This window comes from Triturus cristatus, chromosome 9 (genome assembly GCF_964204655.1).
Source record: "Triturus cristatus chromosome 9, aTriCri1.1, whole genome shotgun sequence".
Taxonomy (NCBI): domain Eukaryota; kingdom Metazoa; phylum Chordata; class Amphibia; order Caudata; family Salamandridae; genus Triturus; species Triturus cristatus.
Window position 1 is genome coordinate 802,701,415 of NC_140592.1, and position 26,559 is coordinate 802,727,973.

At 46.3% G+C, this 26,559-nt stretch overlaps 1 protein-coding gene across 1 annotated transcript in view; it reads left to right on the forward strand.

Annotated features, from left to right (window-relative positions):
* LOC146798868 (nesprin-2-like) overlaps nt 1–26,559 on the forward strand; it is a 1,144,883-nt gene that overhangs the window by 267,162 nt on the left and 851,162 nt on the right. Inside the window, exons 24-26 of the mRNA XM_085627789.1 lie at nt 2,358–2,587; nt 9,027–9,108; nt 14,910–15,010. Of these exons, the coding sequence (XP_085483915.1) occupies nt 2,358–2,587; nt 9,027–9,108; nt 14,910–15,010 (413 nt within the window). The remainder of the gene's footprint in view (nt 1–2,357; nt 2,588–9,026; nt 9,109–14,909; nt 15,011–26,559) is intronic.

The following is a 26,559-nucleotide window of genomic DNA, read 5'->3' on the forward strand; positions in this document are numbered from 1 at the left end:
GCAGACAAAAGATATAATTTGCACAACCTCACACAAATGGTAACCCCGAAAAATGAAAAAGGTAATTCTTTAAATGTTGTCACCCTTATATCACTTACTTCACCTTAAACAAAAAGCCTGCTTTCACCAAAGACCTTTTTTTGTGTCCACTGTGAGCTGATTTCACCCTGAGTGTAATCACCTAGTTGTTTTTGGAAACACGTTGATGTAAGATCAATTAATGCTGCATCATAAGCATTCATAAATGGACTACCAACTATATTGCCAATGTTTGGTTAAGACATGCAGGCAAGTGGCTCAAAAAATGCGGGGAAAAAAATTAGAGCAAGAATACATTACATCCCTGGGCTCACCCATTTTCAAATCTTGATATCTTACAGTATATATACTGATCCATTCCAGTCAAGTATCACCAAAGAGCCCCCGTTGAATGCCAGCGGCTATCGTTTTTCCTAAAGTAAATGCCTCTGGATTCTGGACAGACCCCCAACAGCAACACACTGCCCACCAGCACTGCATTATTTATCAGATGAGCATAAACAAACATGTGATCATGAATGGAGAGGTTCTTTCCAGGCTGACTGCACCCACAGGATTGGTTCACACTTCCTCAACTAACCCTGAAGGTGACAAAAAAAACAAATACCTTTCCAGTGACTCTCAATAATGAGATTAGCTGGAAAGGCTCAGACATAATGCCATTGATTTTTTATCAAATGTAATGAATGTGGCCCCAGCAAAAGTCAAAGGGGGGGGGAACAATGTTGCATGCTGTTGTGGAACACCTTCAAAAAATGGTGCACCAATTCAGATGACATTTTGAAATTTGAATTTAGTACCCATCGATGCTCTAATCTGTTAAACTAGTAATGAACTTCAACAAACACAATAGGGTTTTCTAACCCTCCAGCCTCGCAGCTATCAGAAGGTGGCCTAACGGCTAGAGCAGTCGACCTCGAAACAGAGAAACGGGATTCATGTCTTGCCAAGGACCCTCAACATCCTGTGATTCTGCGCAAATCACTTAATCTCCCTGTGCCCAACAAAAATGAACGTGTCCGTCTGTAATGCAACTGGTGCTCATGTAAAGCGCTCTGATGCCTTAGGGTCGAGTTCGCGCTATATAAATCTCAACCCCAAAAAATGGTGTGCTCTATCTCATCAGTGTTTCCTCTGAGATGCTAGGAGAAGGGCCCTATACCCCAGCACCTGTTCCTTTAGCAACTAACCTCAGTATGCTGTTGAATTACTAGACTTGGAATTATGGGACCTATGATAAATTGTCTACCTATGTATGGCCTGCCTAGAAACCTACGTTCAGCCTCTATACATCTACTGGTCTTGCCCAATATCTGAAGGGGGCAGAGGAGGAGGCAGAGCCTTTCCCTACCATGCGGACAAATTGTTAAATGTACTTCCTCTTCATCTCTGATTTATCATCAACCAAACTTTGTTTAGGAAACACATAAAAACCTGTTTATTCCAGTTGAATAATCAATTACGTCTCACCCCTTTTGTGTGACTGAAGCTGCAGCCCCGGCTGCCTTTGAGGTAGCTGCATGATTTAGAAGTCATTTTCCATTCATTAAAATAGTTTAATTTGTTGCCCATTAGAAAGTTTCTATCTGCTTCTCTCCATCCTGAGCGCCCTAAAAGCACTAATCCAGTGCTTAATTTGTGCCAGTGGTTTTCAGTGCTCAGCACCGGCACTTAATTGTCAACACCAGCTTTTTTAATTGTGAGATGAGCACAGCAACCGTGTGTGTTAAGTCAATATACAATAAGTCAACATACAGCCTCTCATGCATTATTATAGCTTTGTGTGGCCGGAAATCATCGGAATTGTCAAACTTGTAGGATGTTGACGATTAGGTGTTATGTTGTTACTGAGAATGGCAGCGATGGCAGGATATGGGTGGTGCAGGCTGCAGTAGCCTTCCAAGAAGGGCCCTGGCTTCATTTTCTTTTTTTTACAAATTAAGTACTGCACCAATCCAAAGTTATGCCATCTTTTGCGCAATGCACACTTGCTTGCCCTATTCTCATGGCGGCTCCATCCATTGTCTCCACATGAGCTATGTTTGTTGTGGTGCTGAATAAGAGAACAATTCCATAGACAGTGGCATCTCCCTTAGTTATTGGTCATGCACGAGTGTGCGCACGTGCTTCATTTATGAGTAACTTGTCACTGAATGGGTGAATGTGGTTTGAATGTGAAGGTTGGGAAGCAGTTACATTATATTTCAAAAGCTCGATCATTGCTGTAAAAGCCACTTTTAACATTATTTTCTGCATGTTTCAAAATAGGCCTGTTGCATGTATTGATTTACATTTTACGTTTTTTTTTATCCATGTAGATATGTTTTTCTGAGAAGGGTCTTGCTGGACGCCTCACTCGCCGCCTGCGGGTCATGCGGGAGTTGTGTGAACAGCTGCGACGTGCAAGTAAAACACAGGAAGCCTGCCAGGAGGCTGAAGCAGCCATTGCTGAGCTTGAAAAAAGAAAACATGAAATTGAGACGCAGGCAACTGAGATTTTTGGTCGTTTGCTGTCCTCTGCTGGCCACAAGAAGATATCTACGATAGAGTAAGTGTTCTGATTCTTGAACGTGCTAGCTACCAAGGAACATGGTTCTGGTTCAACCTTTTCAGCAGTTTACCATTGCTGCCAGCTAGTTGGCTTCGTGCCATAGGGACTCCTTCATCCAGTCATGGATTTTTAGTCAAAATAAGTTTGCTTATTATAACCTACCCTTCTAATTTAACAGAGAACTACAAGGTCCAGCATGCAAAGTGGCGTCGGTAGTTGGCAGCTGTGCCTAATCACATGCAACAACAGAGTGCATCAGACTCCCCTCCACAAAGTGGCCCTTTACTGAGTTATTATAGTGCCCCCTTTTTATACCGTTATTTTTTATACACTCACAGGGCTTTAAGTGGGCCGGGTCTCAACGGTGCTGAGCACCGGCATTTTTTTAAGGGGGCCTCGATACGGGTCTCTATCGGGCTCTGTTTTGTGCCCTGGCACAGGGGGTCCGTTTTTTTCCGGCCTGCAGTGACAGCAGGCACATCATGTGCGCATGCACACACTGCTAACTCCTCTTTACTGGAGAAGTTAGGGCATGACGTCATGCCAGGTGAGCGTTGTAGGGGAACGGAATTACTTTAAAGAGAGTAATTTTCTCTCTGGATTTCCCTTCTCTTTTTGAAACTCAGGAGCAGTAACATTGTGGTGGTGTCACCAGCGCTTTAAGTGGAAGCTTTTTCAATATTATATACAAGTCATAGTTGCTGCTTATTTATCTTATGCAACTAACAACCATTGACAAAGCCAATAGTCCTGACTTGTTGTAGGTATGATGTTACTTGTTGTATCATATATCTGGATGTAATGACAAAATACAGCACAATCCAAGTCGGGCGGCACACTATGCTAAGCACAGATTTTTATCTTACGTGTTTTTAAGCCGCACCCTTAATTACATTGGCCACACACAGGCACGTGCGCGCGTGCACACACACCCACACACACTACCAGCATACAGTGCATTTGTTTAAGAAAGAAGTGGTTGAGACCCCTTGCACTTTATGAATGTAAAAAAAAAGGTATTGTGGAACAGGTAGTGTTTGAGGGGACCTCTGTCAACTCTCAAACAAACTTTTCTGAAAAAGTAAACTTATTTTTTAAACGCAGCCCTGTTTCCTTTGAGTGCTGCATTTTGGGGGGAAAACGTTATTTAAAGGCGACCACAGACAATAGTCTGCTGGCTTTAGCTGGCCAACTTTCCCCTGTGATGGTCACCAGTCAGAGTGAGTCACAAATAGTGAACTAGCTCATAAGTATTAACAAGCTAACTCAGATTGCAACCCACTCCAATTTGGAATTTTGTACAAAATCAGATTCCATCAGCAAAAAGTCAGTGCACAATTTGCGACGACTTTTTGAGACTGGCATTAGGTATTCGTAGAGTCTTTGGGCGTGGATTGCAGAGAAGAGACATTTTTCCCCTTATTGTCTCTTGTTCTCCGAAGTGACATGAGGATCAAGTGGCAGTGCAGGGTTCCTTGCCTTAGGAAATCCCAGGAAATGCGTCACCATTTCCCCAAAGAGCACTGGAGTGAGTATCATGTGATGAATAATCTGCTGGAACCTACCTGGATCTCCTTATGTGGAGTCATACACATTTGAATCTCTCAAGCCTTGTGCACATATATGGGGCAAGGAGAGTATGATTAGGTACTACAGGTAGGCCAGTCGCTTCTTATAATCAATCAAACAATCAGGGGGTTGATATAGCACACTACTCACCTGTGAGGGTCTCAAGGGGCTGGAGGGAGGGGGGGAGCTCCGGATCAGTCAAAGAGCCAGGTCTTGGGGACCTTCCTGAAGATGTGCAGGGTTGGAGAGCGTCTGATGTTCACGGGGAGCTCGTTCCAGGTCTTGGCTGCGATGTAGGAGAAGGCTCTCCCGCCTGTTCTACTTCTGCGGATGCGGGGGACCTCTGCCAGGGCGAGGTCAGCGGAGCAAAGGTTCCTCTTGGGTATGTGGAATGATAGTCTCTCGTTGAGGTATTTGGGTCCGTTGTTGTTGAGGGATTTTTAGGCGTGGGTGAGGAGTTTGAAGGTGACTCTCTTCTCGAAAGGGAGCCAGTGGAGGTCTCGTAGGTGTTGGGTCATGTGTTCGTGGCGTGGAGTCCCGAGAACGAGTCTGACGGTGGCATTTTGGATGGTCTGGAGTCTGTGTAGGAGAGATTTGTTGATTCCTGCATATAGGGCGTTGCCGTAGTCCAGTCTGCTTGTTATGAGCGCGTGGGTGACGGACGGTCTTTCTGCAGTCAGGAGGGATCCATTTGAATGCAACGGGGCCGTCCAACCAGCTCCCTATCGCTGGTCTTCTTGACTCCTCAATCAGGCCTTCCTGACACGAGGGGCAAAATAAACACTGTCTTGTGCTGAACAGTCAGGATCTTGTAACAGAATCTGTCTATGTATGTAGGTGAAATACTGCCAAAATAGGGCTCATTTCATGAAGGCATCATTGCAGAAAAGTGGTGTTAATATGGTCAGCGACGCTCATGCATGCATACGTGAGTACTTCGACAGCGTTTTCCACATGTGAAAAAATGGCAAAGTAAGAAAAGATGGCAGCCCATCACTTAGCCCTTCCATATCTAGTCACTCAGGAGCAAATACATGACTGTTAAAAGTCAAGTTTGACCAAGAATTACTGCCCCTTGTACATCGAGGAGCACCCGAGCAGCATCTTATTTGCTCCTTACAAGATAGGAGAGTGATAAGGGGATGGAACCATGGGTGGTAAATATGGCTGTTGGAGATCCCTGCTTACCTTCTATTCCTGACATTACTCTGGACTCTGTGAACCAGAGGCTGAATGGAAAGCACCCAGTTTATCAATGTGGAGGTCAGCAGTAGTGGTTCCGATCCCTACTAACCAATGTTAGTTATCTATGTACACAGAAGGCGAGCAAGAGAAGGAAGCGAAGGAACACACAATATGTGGTGAAAATGGAGACTTGGGAGGAGAGCAGAGGAAGAATCTAAATCAGACACAGAATAGAGACAATCAATCACTCCATCATAACATTTGTAAAGCGCACTACTTACCCGTGAGGGTCTCAAGGCGCTGGGGGTGGGGGATGCTGCTGCTACTGCTCGAGTCTGAAGGAGTCTGAAGGATAGCAGGTCTTGGGTCTGCCGTAGGTGGATGGGGAGGGTGTTCCAGGTTTTGGCGGCGAGGTGGGAGAACGATCTTCGGCCGGAGGTCGCTCTTCGGGTGCGGGGGACTGTGGCCATGGCGAGGTCGATGGAGCAGAGCTGGCGGGTGGGGGTGTAGCGGCGAGGCATCTGTTGAGAGCGGTGGTGCGAGGTGGGTTTCCGGAAGGTGAAGTGGATGCAGCGATGGTCAGTCCAGTGGAGCTCGGTGGTGTGGTTGACACAGACGTGGGGGCTTGCGGAGAAGATGGGGTCGAGCGTGTGGCCGGCGGAGTGGGTGGGTGTTATGACGAGTTGTCTGAGTCCGAGGTTGGCTAGGTTGTCGATCAGGGTGGTGGAGTTGGTGTCGTGTTGTTCTCGAGGTGGAAGTTCAGGTCCCCGAGGAGGATGTAGTCCGTGGAGTCGAGGGCGTGTGTGCTGATGAAGTCGGCGATGGAGTCACTGAACTGTGGTCAGGGTCCGGGGGGTCTGTAGATGAGGGTTCCTCTGAGGGTGGTGTTGGGGTCGGTGTGGATCTGGAAGTGCAGGTGTTTGGTGGTGCCGAGGGTGTCGTCGGTGCTGGTCGAGACTCTGATGGCGATTTCTCCTCCTACTCCGTTGGTGTGGTCCCTGCGGGTGATCTTATAGCCGTCCGGGATGGCTATGGTGATGTCGGGTGCCGAGGAGGGGTTCCTTCAGGTCTCCATCAGGAAGGCGACGTCTGGGGTGGTTGAGTCGAGTAGGTCCCAGAGTTCAACGGCATGTTTGCGGGTGGAGCGGGTGTTGAGGAGGATGCATCTGAGGTTGGCGGGTCGGATGCTGGTGTAGCTGCAATTCTGGCAGGAGAAGGGTCCTTGTGTGCGCTTCGGGCAGCCAGGCAGCAGGTGCATGATCGTCCGGCGTTGAGTGCGTGGAGGGTGCTGGAGTTGTAGTGGAGTCGGGTGTCATGGCATGCGCGAGGGCTAGGGGTTCTGGCGCTGGGCGTGGGCCAGGTGTGGACGGGAGCAGATGGGCTTGCCAATGGCACGCCAGAGGCGCGCCCGCTGCGCACGCCCGCTGCGCGGCCGCCGTAATAAGGGGAGGTGGGAGGGAGGAGCAGCAGGGAGGTGGGAGTGGGCGAATTAGAAAGCAGGGGGGCATGCCGCAGGGGAGGCAGCGGCGGGAACGGATGGGCAGAGAAAGGAATGGGCAACAATGGAGAGGGCACAGTAACGGCACAGATGGGGGGGGAACAACGACAGTGAACTTAAAAAAGCTCAGAAGAATTTACAAAAAGCACATAAGACCAACTGTGACCTAACAAAAAGCACAGATTACAGTAACATAAAAAACCAACCACAAGCAGGAGCTGGGAGGGCCTCGAACACCCTGACAGCAGCAGCGGAGCACACAGGCGGAGTTGTGCGGTGTGGGGAGCGACCTACCAAGGGTAATTTATTTACCAATTGGAGAGACCATCAATGTCTTGAACCTTTAAGTGAAAGAATTTAAATGTGAGTGGGAGTGAGAGGAGTTAGGAACAATGAAGGTGACCTAAAGGATAGACTAAAAGAAGAGACAGAATAGGAAACGGGGAAGAGAGGATGGAAAGACAAAGATGTAGAGATTACGAAGGTGATCACTGGAAGGGAGAGTAAAAAAAACAGAACAATGGGGAGACAAACAAAGGTGATCAAAGAGAATATAGAAGGAAATACTGAGAAGAGGATGCAAATGAAAGCAAGAATGGAACAGTAAGGAGACCTAATGGAGGGCTAGAGTGGAGAGACATTACAGGGTGAGGGGAGAGAGACACACAAGGTAGACAAGAAGAGGAGCAATCAAATAAAAGGCAGCTGATGGAGATGGCAAATAAGGATTGACGATGGGGGCTAGTGATGTTCACCTAATGAGTAAGTATTTGTCCAATGTGTGCACATGGAAGAGAAAAATCAGTACTCTGTCTACCCTGACCACTATACAGTCTATGAAACTGGTTTAATTCATGATCATTTTTATGATCTGGCTTGACAGCTTAGCTGTTGCCAGAGAATTATGTGGGTATCACTAGAGAGGGGCTTTGGCTCTGCCCACTTGTTGGGAGCCAGGAGTAAATGTTTCGATTGGGCAGAGGCTATGTGCTTCCACAAAAAAAGTGCATCCCCTCCACGCAGCTCTGATAATGTTGTTCATTTATCCAGTTGCCTGAGGTTGAACCTTTAAGGGCAAACACATTGTAATACTCCTAAAGTGTATTAGATAGCTAGATAATTTATATTGTGTTTCTCTAGCAGCAGCACAGATTGGAGAAAGGCAGTCATTAACCTACATGAATCTTTAGGCCTGGCTTGACAGTGCAACTGTCACATGATCTTTTAACCTACATCAATATCATTCTACAGTTCTTTGCTTTCACACAAATGCATATCGATTCCTGTCCTATTTATTTGTAGTGCTTCACATTACCTTACAACATTAATTTAAAGCCAGACCCATTGGGATTGCCAATGCTTGTTTAATCAATAACTCTATAGAGACTTGGCTGAGTGCCAGTAGCAGCGCTGGCCCTACAACCAGGCTCGCCCAAACTTTGTGGCAAGAAGATAAGGGGCGGGAAATTCCTCTCATCCAAGGTAAGGAATTAATCTCAGCTCAGTTGTTTTATTGCCATGGTGTTTGTTTCTCAAAGTAAATGTGAAGAGTCTAAGGCATATGTTTGCTCCTCTCTATCACCTTCAGTATGCTGTCATTGAATATATAACCAGCCCTGCTTGTTTTGAATTAATAAAAAGATAATAGTTTTGTGTGTGTTGCATGTCAACACACAAAAGTGATTACCTTTAAAAAAACGCAGGCGGTGTATTTTACTTTATAACTGTGAAAAGCGTTTGTTGTAGACATGCAAGCCAAGGTGAAGGTAGATTACTTTTAAATGTTTTTACTTTAAGTGAGTTCATGAGTGTGAAAGAGATACATATGATTCATCATAGGTGAAAATGGCATTGGCTTTGCTTATGTCTGCTGTAAGTGTGCAGGTTCTGCATGTTCCAGGAAGTGGGTGGAAAATGGGATGGAGCATACTTGGGCACGTTCATCTAGTACAGCAAAACATCTAGGACCAGCCCTGACCAGTAGTCTAATAAGGTGGCCAAGTATCTTTGGAAAATGGTGAGCGCTTTAATCTTATTTCCATGGCTTATTAACGACCTGTGTCTGGTAACCTACATTAGCTATTCCTTAGGAACTTTCTTTAATAATTTCCTTAGTGTTCAAGTTCAACAGTCTTTTAGCAGCCTCTGAATCTGTGGTACATTAATATCTCATTTACTCTATAGGGTGCCCAGCGATATTTCTCAAAATGAAGACAAGAAAGATGCCCCCGCCCACTGCACCAATGGAGCCTTTTCAGCTGATGAGGTACATTTATTATAAAGGCAAAGTCACTCTCCACAATGTGAAATTCTATGTCTCAAACACACATACATTTTTCAACAAATGCATAACTAGTAGCTTTCTAAAAGTAAGTTCTCGTTGTATCTAATTAAGTATTGGTATTGACGAATGGTGGTTTTTAAAATCAAATTACTGGCATTGTTTTGTAGCCGAGAAGGTGGAAATTGGATACCAGGGTAAGAATGAGACATCACCCCTACTAGCATCAGAACTTGTGCACACTCCTTGGTGTATTTTTGTCCTCGAGAAATTGAGCAGCAACATACTAGAGAATGATGGGCATTTTTTAGATGTATTTATTCTTCTGCTTACTTTGTAAAACAAAAAAAGTCTAGGGGCCAGAAGATTTTCTTAGGACTTCACTGTTGCCACGGCTGAATTTTGCTGCTGCCCAATTCCAGAGCTTCCTGATCTTGATAAAACCTTATTACTCTTTCTTCTCCACCCTACATACACTTCCCATCTCTTTATCTCACTCATGCAGGTTTCTTTATACCCCTTCATACCCCCAGGGGTCACAACTTTTGTATCTTTCTCTTTCTCCTCCTTTCGCTGTATTTCTCTCCCTTGCTTTGGGTCAACATGCAAAATGAGTGCTAGGGCTGACGGCCTCCACAAATTAAGCACTGCTTCCTTCAGAAAAGCCTTTTTTGCTCTGTTGTCTATGTGTTTGTCTTAATTTTTCAATGATTAAACAATAGAGCCATTCTTGTCTGGTGTGCTTCATCCAAAAGTCCTATAGACAATTTTGCAGAGTAAGATTGCACATACATACAAGTTCAGCCAAGGCCCCTCGGATGTTCCACATAAGCAAGCTCAGTAGCATCCTCCCCACCCTAAACATTATGGGGCAGATTTATGTCAGACTTGCGCCACTTTTACCCCGCCATTGCGTCACTTTTGTGACGCAGCGGCGGCGTAAACCATGCGCATTGTTGCGCCTTATTTACAACGTGACGCATCTAGGAAGATGCGTCACGTTGTAAAGCCCTGCGCTACATTAAACCTGCGTTAGGTTTAATGTATGCAGGGTGGGCGTTCCATCGGAAAAAGCCTCGGAAAAGTGACGCAGTGAAATCTGCAAGATTTCACTCAGTCACTTTTCCGACGCTGCTGCGTCAAAACCTTGCGCCTGCTTGAAGCAGGCGTAAGGCATGACGCAGCATGTTAGGTATGGGCAGTCCCTAAACATTGCTGGAGTTGCGTCGTGCTTGCGACACGACTCCAGCAATGCGCCGCCCTTACGCCATCAGATGCGTCACGCATCTGTTTATCCTTGCGCCACGATGCGCTGCATTGTAAATACGGCACATCTGTGGTGGCGCAAGGGTAAACTTGCGTGACGCATCTTTCCTGGCGCATCCCTGCTGATTTGCAGGGATGCGCCAGGAAACATAAATCTGCCCCTATGATTTTAGGGAATTTGCTGATAGTGAAGGGGTCACTTCACCAGCTGTACCTACACATTCTACAGAATGCATTATTTGCCACACTGTTGGCCTCTGGTGAAAAAATGCCAATTGAAGAAGATTGTTTGCTGTTGTTTCAGTATTAAAGTTGACTGTTATTATGGGAAATGTAGACAAATATATTGTAGTGATAGTAGATCATGGCCATTGACTGATAATCTCAGCATCACAAATGGTAACATGAGAAGAGCCAGACTTCCACTCAAACCTTGTAGTCTTTTTCAGAGAGTTAGTTGTTTGGTATTTTAAACATAATTGTTCTGAGCCCACATAATCTTAAGAACTTCATAGAAAATCTACTGATTCCTTGGTCTCTCATCCTAACAGTATGCCCTATAATCTAGGATTGGTAGACATTAAGCATCAGAGTACACTAATCTGAGGGATGCTGATGTCTTTTGTCAGGCACACCTTCATCAGGTGTATATAGATCAGCACTTGACTACTATTCTCCCCAGTGAGAGTGCAGCAGCAAGAGAGTGATGTGATTCTGTTTTTCTGATTTCTGTTGATAGCGAACCCAGTCTGAATTTCGAGAGGGAGTCAAGGATCCCACTGGAGGTGGGTACAGGATGTGACAGCAGCTGCTTGAGGGGGAGAGGGCCGAGGAGCTTTCTTTCAGAGGGTGCAGTGCTCTCAGGGATAAACTTACTGCTTGTTTTCACTTGCATCAATGTTGTAATACTGTGCAGGCACATGGTCAAATAGGTTCACTCATATGCATAGGACTATACTCCCATGCAATGAGGAGATCCACAATGTGATTAGAACAAAGGCAGTCTCTCATTTACATGGAGTTAGGCCCCCGTCAAAATAAGGGAGTGCCTCACTGGAAATGTGCAGTTGGAATAGTCTGAGGCCTTTCTGTAATACCAAATTTCCCTGGGTATCATAAAGCTGGTGGACATGCCTGTAGAACTCCCTCTGGTCCCCTTTAAGTGACATGGTCCATATACTCTTAATATCGCTGAGTGCAGTAGCCAGTTAATAACCAGGTCTCTTTAGTGCTTTTTGGACTTTTGGTCAGACTTAACATTTACGATAGACTGAGACCACAGCTGGGGTGTTAATGATTTCAAATGTTTAGCAGAGTTTCAACCACCTCAACCGGTTCCCTGACACAATATAGAAACCATAAATATCATGATACCAAAATATCATGTCAAAAATATCAATCACAGAAATATAGTTTTTCTATTCAGATAATGGTAAGTACAAAAATATTTTAAAAAATATCGTTTTACACTAATATCAAACGATATATACAAAAATAACGATTTTTAGTATATATGTAGCTTAAATAAGTAAAACATTTAAATATTTTACTATACAACATTAATATAATGTAAATTAAAAATGTTTAAATAATATTTAAATATATATATTAGTATTAAATAATTTCAACAAGCACACACGCTTATATATAAAAGTGTGTATGTTTATATACATATATATAATGTAAAACTGTTAAAAAATATATAAATTTGAACTTGTATTATAATTTTATATTTGTTTTTCAATTTTTCAATATAATAAATATATAGGTATGTACATACATATAAAGCATACGCAAGGAGATGATGGACGGAGTGCTGAAACTTTTGAGACACTCACCCCCAGTCACAGATCTGGGTTGAATCCATCAACATTCTTTAGATCACTTCGCCACCCCAGTTCAGACCCAGCTATATGCAAATCAGTCATGACCCTGTGCCTCATGGGAACAGTCCAGCCCAAACTGCCAAGCCAGGTCTTCCCTGTACCGGAAACAAGCATCCTGGGATCGGTTTTGGGGTAACACACCTCATCAGCCAGGCTAGCTTGAATCCAGTGGCAAAGTGAGCAAGGGACCCACGTCTGAGCATACCCTGCCAACTTAGGGCGAACAAAGCAAACGCAAGGAGATGATGGACGGAGCACTGAAACTTTTCAGACACTCACCCCTAGTCAGAGATCTGGGGTGAATCCATCATCGTTTTTTAGCTCCCTTCGCCACCCCAGTTCAGACCCAGCTACATTCAAATCAGTCTTGACCCTGTGCCTCATGGAACAATCCAGCCCAAACTGCCAAACCAGGTCTTCCCTGTACCAGAAACAAGCATCCTGGGACTGGTTCTGGGGTAACACCCCTCATCAACCAGGCTAGCTTGAATCCAGTAGCAAAGTGAGCAAGGGACCCATGTCTGGACCTACCAACTTAGGGCAAAGAAAGTAAATACAAGGAGATGATGGACGGAGCGCTGAAACCTTTTAGACACTCACCCCCAGTCACAGCTCTGGGTTTAATCCATCATTGTTCTTTAGCTCACTTCGCCACCCCAGGTTAGACCCAGCTATATGCAAATCAGTCTTGACCCTGTGCCTCATGGGAACAGTCCAGCCCAAACTGCCAAGCCAGGTCCTCCCTGGACTGGAAACATGCATCCTGGGACTGGTTTCGGGGTAACACCCCTCATCAGCCAGGCTAGCTTGAATCTAGTGGCAAAGTGAGCAAGGGACCCACGTCTGGGCATACCTTGCCAACCTAGGGCAAACAAAGCAAACACAAGGAGATAATTGACGGGAGTGCTGAAACTTATCAGACACTCACCCCCAGTCAAAGATCTGGGTTGAATAAATCCATCATTGTTCTTTAGCTCACTTCGCCACCCCAGTTCAGACCCAGCTATATGCAAATACATCAGTCTTGACCCTGTGCCTCATGGGAACAGTCCAATCTGAACTGCCAAGCCAGCTCTTCCCTGGGCTGGAAACAAGCATTCAGGGACCAGTTTCGGGGTAACAAACTGTTGCTCACTTTGCCACTGGATTCAAGATATTAAATTATTATTAATTAACATAAATTATTAATTAATTGTAATTTATTTACTTCCCTCACTGTACCCCTACAAATCGCACAACTGGCACCTAAAACCTAACTTTAAAAAGAAATTAAATACACAATTTGCATAATTAATTATCAATAAAATAATTAAGAATTAATTTGTAATGAACTATAATTAATTTACGTCCCACCCTGTACCCCTACAAACCCCACAACCCGCAGCTAAACCATAACTTAAATATAAATTAACTACACAATTTACATAATTAATTATCATTTAAATAATTAATAATAATTAAAAATTAATTCCTAATTAATTACACTTAATTTACTTCCCACCCTGTTCCCCTACAAACCTCACAACCTGGACCTAAAACTTAACTTAAAAATTAAATTAATTACACAATTTACATAATTCATTATCAATTAAATAATTAGTAATAATTAAAAATGTCTTATTAGTTATAATGAATTTACTTCCAACCTGCAACCCTATAAACTCCCCAAAAACTGTTATGACAGTAAAAATTACAATAAACAATTACATTTAAAAGCAACAAAAAATTTACAAACTATAGCAAAAACATTAACAATAATTATAAAATCAATTGATGAAATATACAATGAAAACTTATACTAAAATACATAAAAATAATGAAAAATCAATATTATTAACAATATCTTTTAAACAATATCAACAACATAGATGCTTTTAACATCGATATTAACAACATAGGTATTTTTGGAAACAATATTAATGACATATGATATTTTTGACATCGATATTCCTGCATCACAATAATTGTGGATCACGATTTTAAAAATTCAATATTTCTGCATCTCAATATTTTTTACTCAATATTCATCTGAATACCCCTCAACCATCACAAGGAGCACCGTTTTTATACTGGATGTGATATGCCTTTGCGTACAGCTTGCTGAGATTTGGTAACAATCTTTTACAACACGACCAACGATTGGCCAGTGCTGCATTAATGCCACTTCAAATAGTTTCTTTATTGCACCACTAGAAATGGCCACAGACTAGATTACAACAAATGGGTTTAAATTAGGCCTTGCCTCTAGGGGAAGCTTACCATTTCTTCTGAGAGCGGTTGGCACTAATAGGCCAGTGTGCAGATTGGGAACTAAAAAAAACAATAATTCTTACAAGAGATGCTTCAATTCAGAGAGATACTGTGATGTGTTCTTGCAGCAGGGCTCCCAGGAAAAGGGTGCCTGTGCATGTGTAGCAGGATAGAATTGCATAGAATGTGATTCTACTGCAGTTTATGGAGAAGTGTAGTTAAGTTTGCATTTTATAACTAGGCTTTTTATTTCAATCAAAATAAAATAAAAAGTATACTTTCAATTTGTTAAGCATTTTTGTTTGATTTCTGATGGAAGTAAAATATTAAATTCCAGCTAAATGTTAAATACCATAAAATACATTTTGTATTTGCTTTGTGTAGGCACATGAGACAGTTCCCCGAATTTCACAACAGATTGGAGCAAGTTTTTCAAATGAATATGAGGAAGAGGCTGAAGTACCACTAGAAACACTTGTGCAAAGGTAATTAAAACAATAATGTAAGATGTGTGAGGGGAAAACAAATTATACATTCAATTGCCAATTTGCTATGCAGAAAAGCTGTGTTGAACATGTACAATTACCGCTCCAGGCATGAGTACAAAGGATGTTCCAACATTACACTATGACATTGATGTAACATATCAAGTGCAGGTCCACAGTACCAGTTACATCAGCATATACCAATGTTTACCGGGCTTCGGGCAGCCTCACCAGCATTAAAACTTACAGTGCCTCACTAACTTTCTAACTGCCACCAGCCATTTATTTAGTAACAAGGAACTGGTCTGTTGCCTACATTTTTCCGCCTCACCAGCGGTTCCCAAATAACGGTAGGTCTGGACACTCTCAGCAGTGCTTTACCTCTCCCCCAGAACATTGCCATCTTGCGCTTCCCCAACAGAAGATCCATTGTAATGTACTTCCTGTAATCTTTGAGAGTGTCCTTTACATATCCAAGGAGTGTGGCAAACAGTGATGGCTCCAGTCGGTGTTCAGTCATTTCACCAATTACAATCAATATTCGTGCGCAATAGTGCCAAATATATTGGCAATCTCAGTCCAAATATAGAAACCCTCGCCATTTGGAGTAGCACACCACTAACATGCCGAGCTATTAGCCAAGAAAACTTTACCATGCTAGCTGGTTATAATAAGCTCTGTGAATGAATTTGTAATGGATAAGTCTGTCTTCCATTTGAGGAAATGTACCTAGTTTGTTGGCAACAATTTATATATTGGGCGTGTGATAGGTCATGTTCTAGCTTATAATACCACTTCTCCGTAGCTTGATGGGGGTCGGTTTTCATATCCTTCAATACAGTGTTGTACATGGTGGTTATCAATATTATTTAGAATTGGTTTGATATAATCATTTTTTTTTTTTTTTTTTTTTTTTAAAGCTTTATTTAGATTTGCAAAATCAAACGGTACACAAATGTTAGCTGTGCATTCACCGATGACAAAGTATGGAGGTACATCAAAACATTTCCAGCTCCCTTGCAATATATGTAAGTTATGAGTGACATCCAATATCAGAACCCCCTTGCTCATTCCCCCATCAGTACTTGCCCAACCTGAAACAGAGGAGGCTGACAGCGCCCATTCATGCCCATGGTCCCTAGCCACCCCCTCCCTCCACGCATAGTCCATGCCAACCACCCCCCCATAACAAACGCCCCATGGAACACATCATCCCAGTCCGACCTCGACGTCCCCAGCCTCCCAACGCCCATGTCACCTCGCCTACCCTACTCCCGTTGGAACTATACCGGAATGTGTGGGCGACGAGGGGGAGCCGGGAAGGCCTGCAATGTATGATTTGTAAGGGCCCCAGATATCCCTAGGACGCGCTGCCGCGGGAAGGAGACTGGAGTAGAGTTCGCTATTCGTGCTGCAAAACGCCATGGCAGTGAGCCACGATTGGACCGTAGGGGCCCGCCTATCCCCCCAGCGCCTGGCGATTTCTCGTTTAGCCAGAAGTAGACCCACAGCGGCCAACCTACGAACGTTTTTAGGGAAATTTGCTGTATAGCCCAACAACGCCACCTCCGGAGTGGGAACAAGTGTAAGCTCTAACATGTCTTCCAAGACCTTGTAGACTTGTGTCCAGAATGTTTGCAGCCTCGGACAGGTCCAGGACAAGTGTGCGAAGTCTGCATGTGGTGCTGCGCACTTCCAACAGAGGTGAGGTCGTGCAGGGTCAATGGAATGGAGTCTGTCTGGGGTCATGTACCAACGGCGGAGGAATTTATAGTGAAGGAGTTTGTGACGACTGTTCAGAGACACCGTAGCAGTGACCTTACAGCGGGCCGTCCACTGTTCATCCGTGATAGGCCTACCCAGGTCCGTCTCCCATTCCGCCCGCGCCCGGTCCTCCGCACAAGGGAGCAAAGCCGCACATGCCTTGTACAGCCTAGAGACTATATGGGCCCCCGTATCTCTGTCAATAATGATGGTAAGGGGTTCAAAGGAAGCAGGCTCAAGGGGGAACCCTTCAATTGCCGCCCTGGCCGCGCAATAGAGTCGGCGCAGAACGAATCTGTCCATGAATGTAGCCTCGCTAAAGCGCGCCTCTTCCGACGCCGAGAATATGTGCCCTTCCGGGTATAAATCTCCCATCTTGGTGAGGTTAAATTTACTCAACGTTCGCTGCACAAGCGCCTCGTCCGTGCCCGGCAGTAGTCCCGGGTTGCGAATAGGAAGCGAAGAGGAATATAGGCGAGGGTGAGCTAAATAGCTCAAAAGTTTCTTCCAGGCCCAGCTAGTGGTGGACACTGTTTGGATATCTACTGGGTTTCTGGGGATACCCTTGGGCAAAACGGCAGCCAACTGACCTGGGAGCACAAAGTCTGCCTCAGGGCGCAAAAACGGGATCCGAGCGTCCGGATGGTACCAGGCATAAGCATGCGCACACTGCGCGACCAGATAGTATAGATACGGATCCGGTATGCTGAGGCCTCCCCTATCCTGTGGGAGTGTGAGAGTCTTCCAACGAATCCGGGGGTGCTTCCCGCCCCAGACCAGTCGGATCAGGAGGGACCTCAAGGTGGAAAAGAAAGACCGAGTGAGGGGAATAGGGATATTGTTAAAAAGATACAGAAATTTGGGGAGCACTATCATTTTTATGATGGCTATTCTGGCCGACATGGAGAGCGGGAGGCGCAGCCAACCCTCCACCTGCGTCTCCAACCGCGCCACCGCGCGTCCATAGTTAAGGCGGATGATTTTGTCTGTGCTCAAATGGATCTGAATGCCTAAGTAGCGTACTGAGTCTGAGCACCACTCCAATGGGAACTCACACTGCCACGGGGAGGTGCCGCTAGTCAATGGGAATATGATAGATTTGTGCCAGTTTATGCCCAGTCCCGAGTGGCCACCAAAGCGCAGGATCTCACGAATCAGGGGGGCAAGATTGACCTGTGGTTCCCTTACATACAGGATAGTGTCGTCTGCGTAAAGGGAGGCCAGCAACAGGCCCGTCCTAAACTGGAGACCCCTGTGGAGGTGCCGTTCCTGGAAATGCCGTATCAGGGGGTCCATGGCTAAAATGAACAAGAGCGGGGAAAGCGGACAGCCCTGGCGCGTGCCACGCATTAGGGAGAAAGGGCGGGATAACGTACCGTTGATACGCAGACGTGCCGTGGGGCGGCTATAGAGGAGACGAATCGTGGCCAGAAAATTCGCCGGCATGCCCATGCGTTCCATAACGGCAAGAAAGAATGGCCATTCTAAGGAATCAAACGCCTTCTCGGTGTCAAGTAGGATCGCAGCCGCAGGTGTGGCTGGGTTAATTCTGTGCAAAACCGTGAATAACGTCCGCAAATTCAGCGACGTCGAGCGACGTGGGACAAAGCCCGACTGCATGGGCGAGACAATGAACTCCATCAGTTGGGAGAGTCTGTTGGCCACTATTTTGGCTAAAATCTTATAGTCGGTGTTTAAGAGGGAAAGGGGTCTATACGACCCACACAGCGATGGGTCCTTGTTTAGCTTCGGGAGCAGGACCACGACCGCCTCTCGTAGAGTAGCCGGGAGCGAACCACGCTCCAACGCCTCCGCATAGACCTCTATGAGCCTAGGCGCCAACAGATCCGAGAAGGCCTTGTAAAAATCTCCGGAGAAGCCATCAAGACCCGGAGCAGAAGAGCTCCGGAGCACTTTAATCGCTCCCCGTACCTCCGCCACTGTTATGGGCTCCGCCATAAATTCCTGCATGCCCCTATCCAGAAACACAAGCGCGATCTCAGACAGGTAGGCGTCCCGAGCGGCAGTGGATTCACCCAATTTGGAGGTATACAACTCAGTATAATAGGCCAGGAATTCATCCCGAATCTCAGCGGGCTGTGCGCGGAGCGTACCATCTGCTCCCCGCACTTCGGTTATCAGGGACTTACTATACGGCGGTCTCAAAACCTGTGCGAGCGTGCGCCCCGGCCGATCCCCCTCCCCATACCGCCGAGCCACATGATATTTCCCCAGATATAGGATCTCCTTATCCGCAGCCTCCCGAAAGTCTGACAGGAGGCTCAAGCGCTTAGCAAATATCTCGTCGGAGGGCGACCGACGCGCCTCTACATCAATCGCATCCAGCTGCGCCTCTAAGCGCGTGATTGTCGAGCGTAGTGCCCTCAGGACCCCAGCCTGTTTAGCAATGCAAACCCCTCTGATATAGGCCTTGAACCCCTCCCACAGGACAGCCCATGAGTCCACTGAGCCAGTGTTTAGCGCAAAATAGTCTTCTATTGCTTCAGTCACCTCATGGACAAAGAGATCATCCAGAAGCGCCTTGCCGGGAAAACGCCACTGCCGCTCAAACCCCTCCGGGCGAGGGACCTCCAAGCCCAGTACCACCGGCGAATGGTCAGAATAGGTTCTGGGGAGGGTTCCTGATGTGCGATACCAGAGGGACAGGGCGGGGGATAGGAGCCAGTAGTCAATCCTGGTCCAGGTGTTGTGTTGCCCAGAGAAGTGTGTGTAGGCCGTGGTGCCTGGGTTGCGCTTGCGCCATACGTCAGTGAGGGAGAAACGAGTGCAAAGGTCCAGGAGTGCGCGTCTAGCTCTAGGCTTGGAGTCAGCGGCTCCGGAGGTGCTATCGAGCCCCACATTCAGTAGCAAGTTGAGGTCGCCGCCGAGCAGGATGGCAGCGGGTGCCAGGGAGGCCAACTGGGCAGCAAGCGCGTGGAAAAAATCTGGGGAATCCGTGTTAGGAGCATATACACATACCAGAGCGACCACATGTCCCATCAGCACTCCTTTCACAATGCAATAGCGCCCTTCCCTGTCCCCAAGGAATGTCTGGCAGTGGAACGGGATTCTTTTATGAACTAAGACCGCTGTGCCTCTAGCATAGTTGCTGAAGTTGGAAAAATAGCGATGGGCGCCCCAGGAAGCTGCAAAACCGGTATTCCCCGATGCGTGTAAGTGCGTCTCTTGAAGAAAGGCCATGTCGACCCTGTGCCGATTTAAGTAATGTAGTATTTGTTTGGATTTACGCTGATTATTTAGGCCACGGACATTCCAAGACATTAAGGAGAGATTGGCGGGAGTTACATTTAGACCTATCTGGACCATCGATGCCAAACTGTACGTAGTAGAAGCAGGAGCGATGCAACCTCTCCGTGTACCAAAGAGAACAATTCACACAAAGCCATATCATGAAAAGCAAACTTAAACATCCCCCCCCCTCCCCCCACCCAGCCAAACCACGCAAACGTGAGGCAATCCCCAACCTGGAAGCAAGAAACAGAGCTCTAAATAATAATACCAAATGTACATCACAAAAAAAAGGCAGAGCTTCATAACCCAGAAGTATACCCAACGGTTTCAACCAAAGGGGGGTGACGACGATCCGCAATCAACCCAGCGCTGCATAGCAAATATATATCAATTGTTCAAAATAGTCCTCCAATAACAAGAGTCGACGTTAGCTAAGTTGGAGCCGGGGTGCCGTCTCAGCCGACACCGGAGGTCGCAAACAGATCCTGGCTGTGCGCAGAGCCACTGCGAGGGGGGGAACGTCCATCCTCGTCACCCCCCGGCGGGCTCCGACGCGGCTTGTAGTTGCGACAGAATTCCTGCACCGCCGTGGGGGTATCAAAGAGCCTAGTGCGGCCCTCGACGTCGACCCGTAGCCGAGCCGGGTAGAGCATTCCATACTTGAGGCCCAGATTTCGCAGCGCAGCCTTTGCACCCGCATATTTCCGCCTGGCCTCCTGGACCGTGGCCGTGAAATCGGGGTAGAAGGAAAGTCTCGAGCCTTGCCAAGTGATCTCACCCTTGTCTCTGGCTAGGCGCAGGGCAGTGTCACGGTCCCGAAAGTTCATGATCCGGGCAATGAGCGGGCGCGGTGGTAACCCCGGGTTAGGCCGCGGTCCCAAGGAGCGATGGGCCCTCTCAATCCCAAAGCCCGGGGTGAAAGCCTCTCGCCCAAAAATGTCAGTAAGCAACTGTTCCACAAAGACGTCAAGTCTGCCCGTGGCCGTGGATTCCGGAACCCCGGTGATCCGCACATTGTTGCGCCGACTGCGCGATTCTAAATCTTCGTTCTTGATGGCCACTTCTTTCAGGATACGCTCAAGCCTGTCCACCCGCTTAGACTCCTGTACTGCTCTGTCCTCGAGGGTAGAGACCCGGGCCTCCGCCTCTCCCAGACGCTGGTCATGAGCCTGGATCTTAGCCCCCATGTTCTCCAACGTCTTGTCCAAGGCATCGAAGCGGCCATCCAAGGCCCTGAAGCCAGCACGCATTTCCTGAAGCCAGTCCGGGGACGGGGCATCGGTCAGAGGGCCGCCAGACGCCCCCTCGGCCGGGCCCGGCATGGCAGGGCGATCCTCCGCAGGCCGCTCCGGAAGTTTCTCGAATGGCAGTGTCTTCTGTTTAGGGTCTCTGCGACTCATGCCACCAGCTGTCCGAGGGCCACCAGCCCGCAGGCTGCAGAGTAAGGGCGGCTCAGCTATGCCGTAGCAGTAGGCCGGCAGGATCGTTCAGCCTGTGGTCAAGCCACCCAGGCCTCCCAGGTGTCGCAGTGTCCACCGAATGCCGCCGCCAACCCGACTACATCGCGCCGCCGGTCTGGGACATCACCAGGAGTAGCAGGCAGGGTCCAGAATGGATTGGGGGGGAACCATAGCAAGGCAGACCTCGGCTTAGCACCAGTGGAGCCAGGTATGGCGAGGTAGGACAGCTCGACCAGGCCGCAGCACCCAGGTCGCGTCCAGGGAGGGCCCGAGGAGAGAGGCGGAGACAGCCCGAGCGCCAAACCAGTGCAGCGTCCAACCCGCCCCCCCACGCCGCTAGCGGGCCACCCCGCAGCCACCCCCAGTCCCCGGATCGCGCGACCAGGGGCCCCGGGGAGTAGGACACGTGCAAGGAACCGCCCGGCGCGCCAGGCAAGATCCGGGCGTCCGGCGCCCCCCAGCCCACAGCGGCGCAGGGAGGACCATAGACACCCATCAGTCCGCTCCTCGGCGCTCAACGCCCCCCCCCCACGCCCCGTCCCTGGGTACCTGACTCACGGGCTGCCTCCGGTCTCGCACTCCCGTTCGTGCAGCTTGCAGCCGTCCGCCATCTTGGGACCCAGGGCGATACCTCCTCAGCCGGTCCCGAGCGTCCCAATCATCGTCGCGGCGTGTTCCGGGGGCTCAGGATCTGCGGCGGCGACGCCAGGAGCACCGCGGCAGGAGGGGAGGAAAGGAGCTTCAGCACCGGGCTGGCAGCGGAGCTTCAGAGCCGCGCGGCCATCTTAGCTCGCGGCTCGGCCACGCCCCCCGGTTTGATATAATCATTGACAGCAGACTCCAATCTGAGAGCTCTATTGGTGAGGAAGAAAGATATCATAAATGGTTTGGCAGAGTCAGTGAAACAGAAGGGCATCCAACTGAGTTCATGGTTCCCTAGCCATTTATTCTTGTAGTGTAATTTAATTTTGTATTTATGAACGTATCTCCCAAGGTATTCAGCTGTAAGAGATAGAGTTGCCTAATTGCCAAGGGTGCATTACTTACCTCTACGTGTGGGTTATTCTCAGCCACAACAATGGTGAGTATGGTGTACTAATTTTGCATATTTTAGCAAGTCTCGACCATGCTCATTTTGAGCAATCTAATGTATGTGCATCTACTACTGTTATAGCCCAAATTAGGACAGTCTAAAAGACTGCAGCACACATAGAGGAAAAAAAGAGGAGAAATATTGATATTTCTCCTCATTATGCCACTCCTGGAAAGGCGTAAGATTTTTGCGCATTCCATCTGGGAATGCGTCAAAATCCATTGGAGTTGGGTTGGAATACTACCGCAACGCCCATTGAATACCTACCTTGGGTAGAGTATTGCAATGCAGTGATTTGCACTGCATACTGTGTTGCAGTCTACTCCATATTTATGAGACCTCTCAGAGTCACACAAAGTGACTTTGTCTGTCTTCTTAAATCTGACTTAGAGGATTGCGTCTTGCATGTACCACATTGCTTGGTGCAAACACGACACAAGCTTCCCTTAAATATGCCCCTTAGTTTCTAAACCCAGTTCTATTACTTGACATTTCAAAAACCACAGCCACATATGTATATACAAATATATTTCTACAATTGTACCCTCTGTTCTCAGAGGTTTAGCTTCTCTCTTGCTAATATATCCACATATTTATCATAGTCAATAAAATAGTTCTTTACATGTTGATTAACGCTTGCCAATCCTTATTTTTACTGTCAAAATTCTGATTAGTCCTTAATACCAATTGATTTTCATTTGGATTAAATATTCCAATACGTTTCAGCAGGATATAAGGCTTACTATCTTTCTTAGAAAATATGCTGACATGGTGTAGATTACTCATGCTCAATTTGCTTAATCTCCTCCAAAAATTGGATGTAAATCCGTAATATCCCAGTGTGCACCCTACTATGCAAAAGGGAGGCGAAACCCCCCAAAAACAGGAATAACTGTAGGAAATGATTTACTCAGAACACACGCACTGAGGGAACACTACTGTCCATCAGACGACCCAGTTGAAGTGCGCCACTCCAATCGCAAGTGCACAAAAGGTGATTTGCAGGGGCTCATGCTGACTTCTCCTCCGCTAGACCACTGACCTTTGTTTTGGTTTTAACAAAGCCGCTATCTTGGATGCATAACTGTCCTGTTGTTTTAAAAAAGCTACACCAAAAGCAATCAGGCCTGATCAATGTGAGCACTGCCTCTGAATAACTTTCCGAGAGGATATGGGAATTCATTTCATATGTCCCACCAACAACCCTTCGTTTTGTCACAGGTATTGTCCCAACTCGTTCAAGCCTGACTTATTTCAATTTAAAACAACCTTCAAGTTATAAGTCAATGTGTTTACCACAAATACCCTCCACTTAAACAGGTGTATAGGAATTAAACATTTGTGAAAAAACAAGATAGCACCTCACGTACGCTGCACCATAGGAGCTTACTGGTTGGTTCTCACCATTTGTGCCCACGTTTCTCATCATCGGTAGCTATCTCGCTTGGGTGTCCAGAAATAACAGTGAAAAATTGTATTTTATGTATACCACAAACAACAACCAACCCCATGAAGTTTAAAATTGAGATAGGCCCCATATACACCAGGTGCCATCTTTATTCACAACTCGTGGGCCTATTCAAACTGCATGCTTGCAGACCAATTAATGATGGGCCAACATGTTTCATTGCCTGTTTAGCTTGGTGGCAATTTCGTCAGGGCAAGAGGTCTTAATCCACCTTTCTGGATCCTCATTTTATATGCACAGTGACTGTTGGACAAAAAAAGAAGGTTCATTAAAAGGACAGCCAAACAATTAAATCTCCATCTTATCTCTCAAATATTATGTCCGCCTATATTCTAAGTGATCAATATTTACTGGGTAGCAGCCAAGGCCCCTTGTACCAGCTATCCAACTCATCAGCAGGAACTAAATTCTACAGTGATCCCTTTCTCAGAAGACACTTATGTTGTCCTGATTCTATATAAAAACATAAACAAACGTTAGTCTCTCCTTTCCAGTCAACGTTCTATATGCACTCCATCCCAATAATGTATTCATGCTACAGCAATCCTTCGTACCCCTCTACATCTCATTAGTCATGTTATTGCGATTTACGGGGGGCCCAATGGTGTATTTTATTCTATATAGCAACATTCGCTACTTAGCATTGTCACTCATAGTTGCAAAAATCCATCACACACACCCTCAGATAGCGGGAATCAAATGACAACATGCTTGCCAGATGAAACACCTTGCATGCTGAAAAAGATTATTGTTGCGCTCTCCAACAAACCGGGATTAAAATCGCTCACCCGTCTCCGTAGCTAACCTTTCCCAGATCACCTTACCGCGTGTGCAGGCGGACGAGCGTTCTCTCGTTCCTCTGTTCATTGTGGTTGGAGAACCAATTTAACTCAACGGTGCGCGTACCGGAAACCAGCCTGTTTCCGTGTCACGTGACCGGCCGTATTCTGAGGGCGCCATCTTGAAATGGAGAGCTTATGTATTGAAACTCTACTAACAGTTATACAGATAGCCACTGGTGCCCTTAATTTTCATGGCAAAGAAGCTCTCTAATTACGGTTTTTGGAATTTTGAAAGCCCAAGTCATGGTACAAATCCCAAGGGAGGATTTTATTTACAGGGCTACAAAAATTTAATTGAACAATGCGAATAGTTTTGCATATACGATTTTATATCATATTTTAAATATGAATGTGTGGCCTCATTAACTACATTCCTCTATCTTTGGCATCTCTGCTTGACTCATGGGACAGAAAACAGTCCCTCCATGGGAAGAAATTGTAAAAATGTTGTTAGAGGGGTAGAGAGCACCATCTCAGATTTCAAAGAGCAGTTGGGTGACCGGTATCAGAGCCCTGAAATAGAAATTCACACACTGATCTTATGCCACTCAATGTAATCATTTAATCCAATTTGATCTGCCTTTTCCCCAAAAATCCAACGTGCCTCCCTATTGATTAATGTTCTCTCAATATTGTTGGCGTCACCTAACACTTTTTCTAGGACGACCCAATTCAGTGTTCTAGCATCATGGTTCATTTCTTTAAAGTGTTGCATTAGCCTGGTGGTAAGTTTGGATGCTTGAATCGTACTCAAGTGCTCCTGAATGTGAATCTTTATTTTTCTCGACATGAGCCCTATATATGCAACCCACATGAACAAGTCAGATGGTAGCTCTCATTCACTGTATTACAGCTACTGAATTTTGTCAAGTACCACGTTTTCCCGTTCATCAACTGAATACTGGTTGTTTTTTCAATGAGATCACATACTGGACAAGACCCACAAGGGTAATGTCCAGAGGGAATCGATGACTCTTTGGGCTGTGATCTAGGACAGGTACGCACCAGTTTGTCCTTTAGATAATATGCCGGTCTAAATGCAAGCCTGGGTTGTGGCATCTTAAAATCTGTTGTTGACAGTAATGACCAATGTTTGCGGATCGCCTGGCGGATTTTCGTTGCTAAAGGATCAAATGTCATGATGACCGGCAGGCAATCACTTTTAGTTCTTGAGATTTTCTCCAAAAGGGCACTCCGTGGAGTGTTCAAAGCTCTTTTCCTAGCATGATTCACTGTCTTCCTTGGGTACATCCTTTGCACCAATTTCTCACATAGCACCTCAGATTGCTGTATATAGGCATTTGTAGAGGAACAATTCCTGCGATATCGCAGGAACTGACCTACGGGTAAATTGTCCCGTAGCGCCGTAGAGTGAAATGATTGATAGTGCAGGAGAGAGTTCCTGTCTGTGGCTTTTTGATGTACAGTGGTACAAAGCTTGTCATTATTTACAACTATGTCCAAATCTAGGTACACAGCTTTCTGATTACTGAAAGACCAGGTAAATCTCTGGCTTGTATCTAGACTATTCAGCCAATTCAAAAATTCAAGCAGCACAATCTCAGTTCCAGACCAAATACATAACACATCGTCTATATACCGCTTCCAGAGGTGGATATTCCTCTGGAAGGGGTTAGACTTGTGATAAATGCAATTGTTCTCAAACTGGC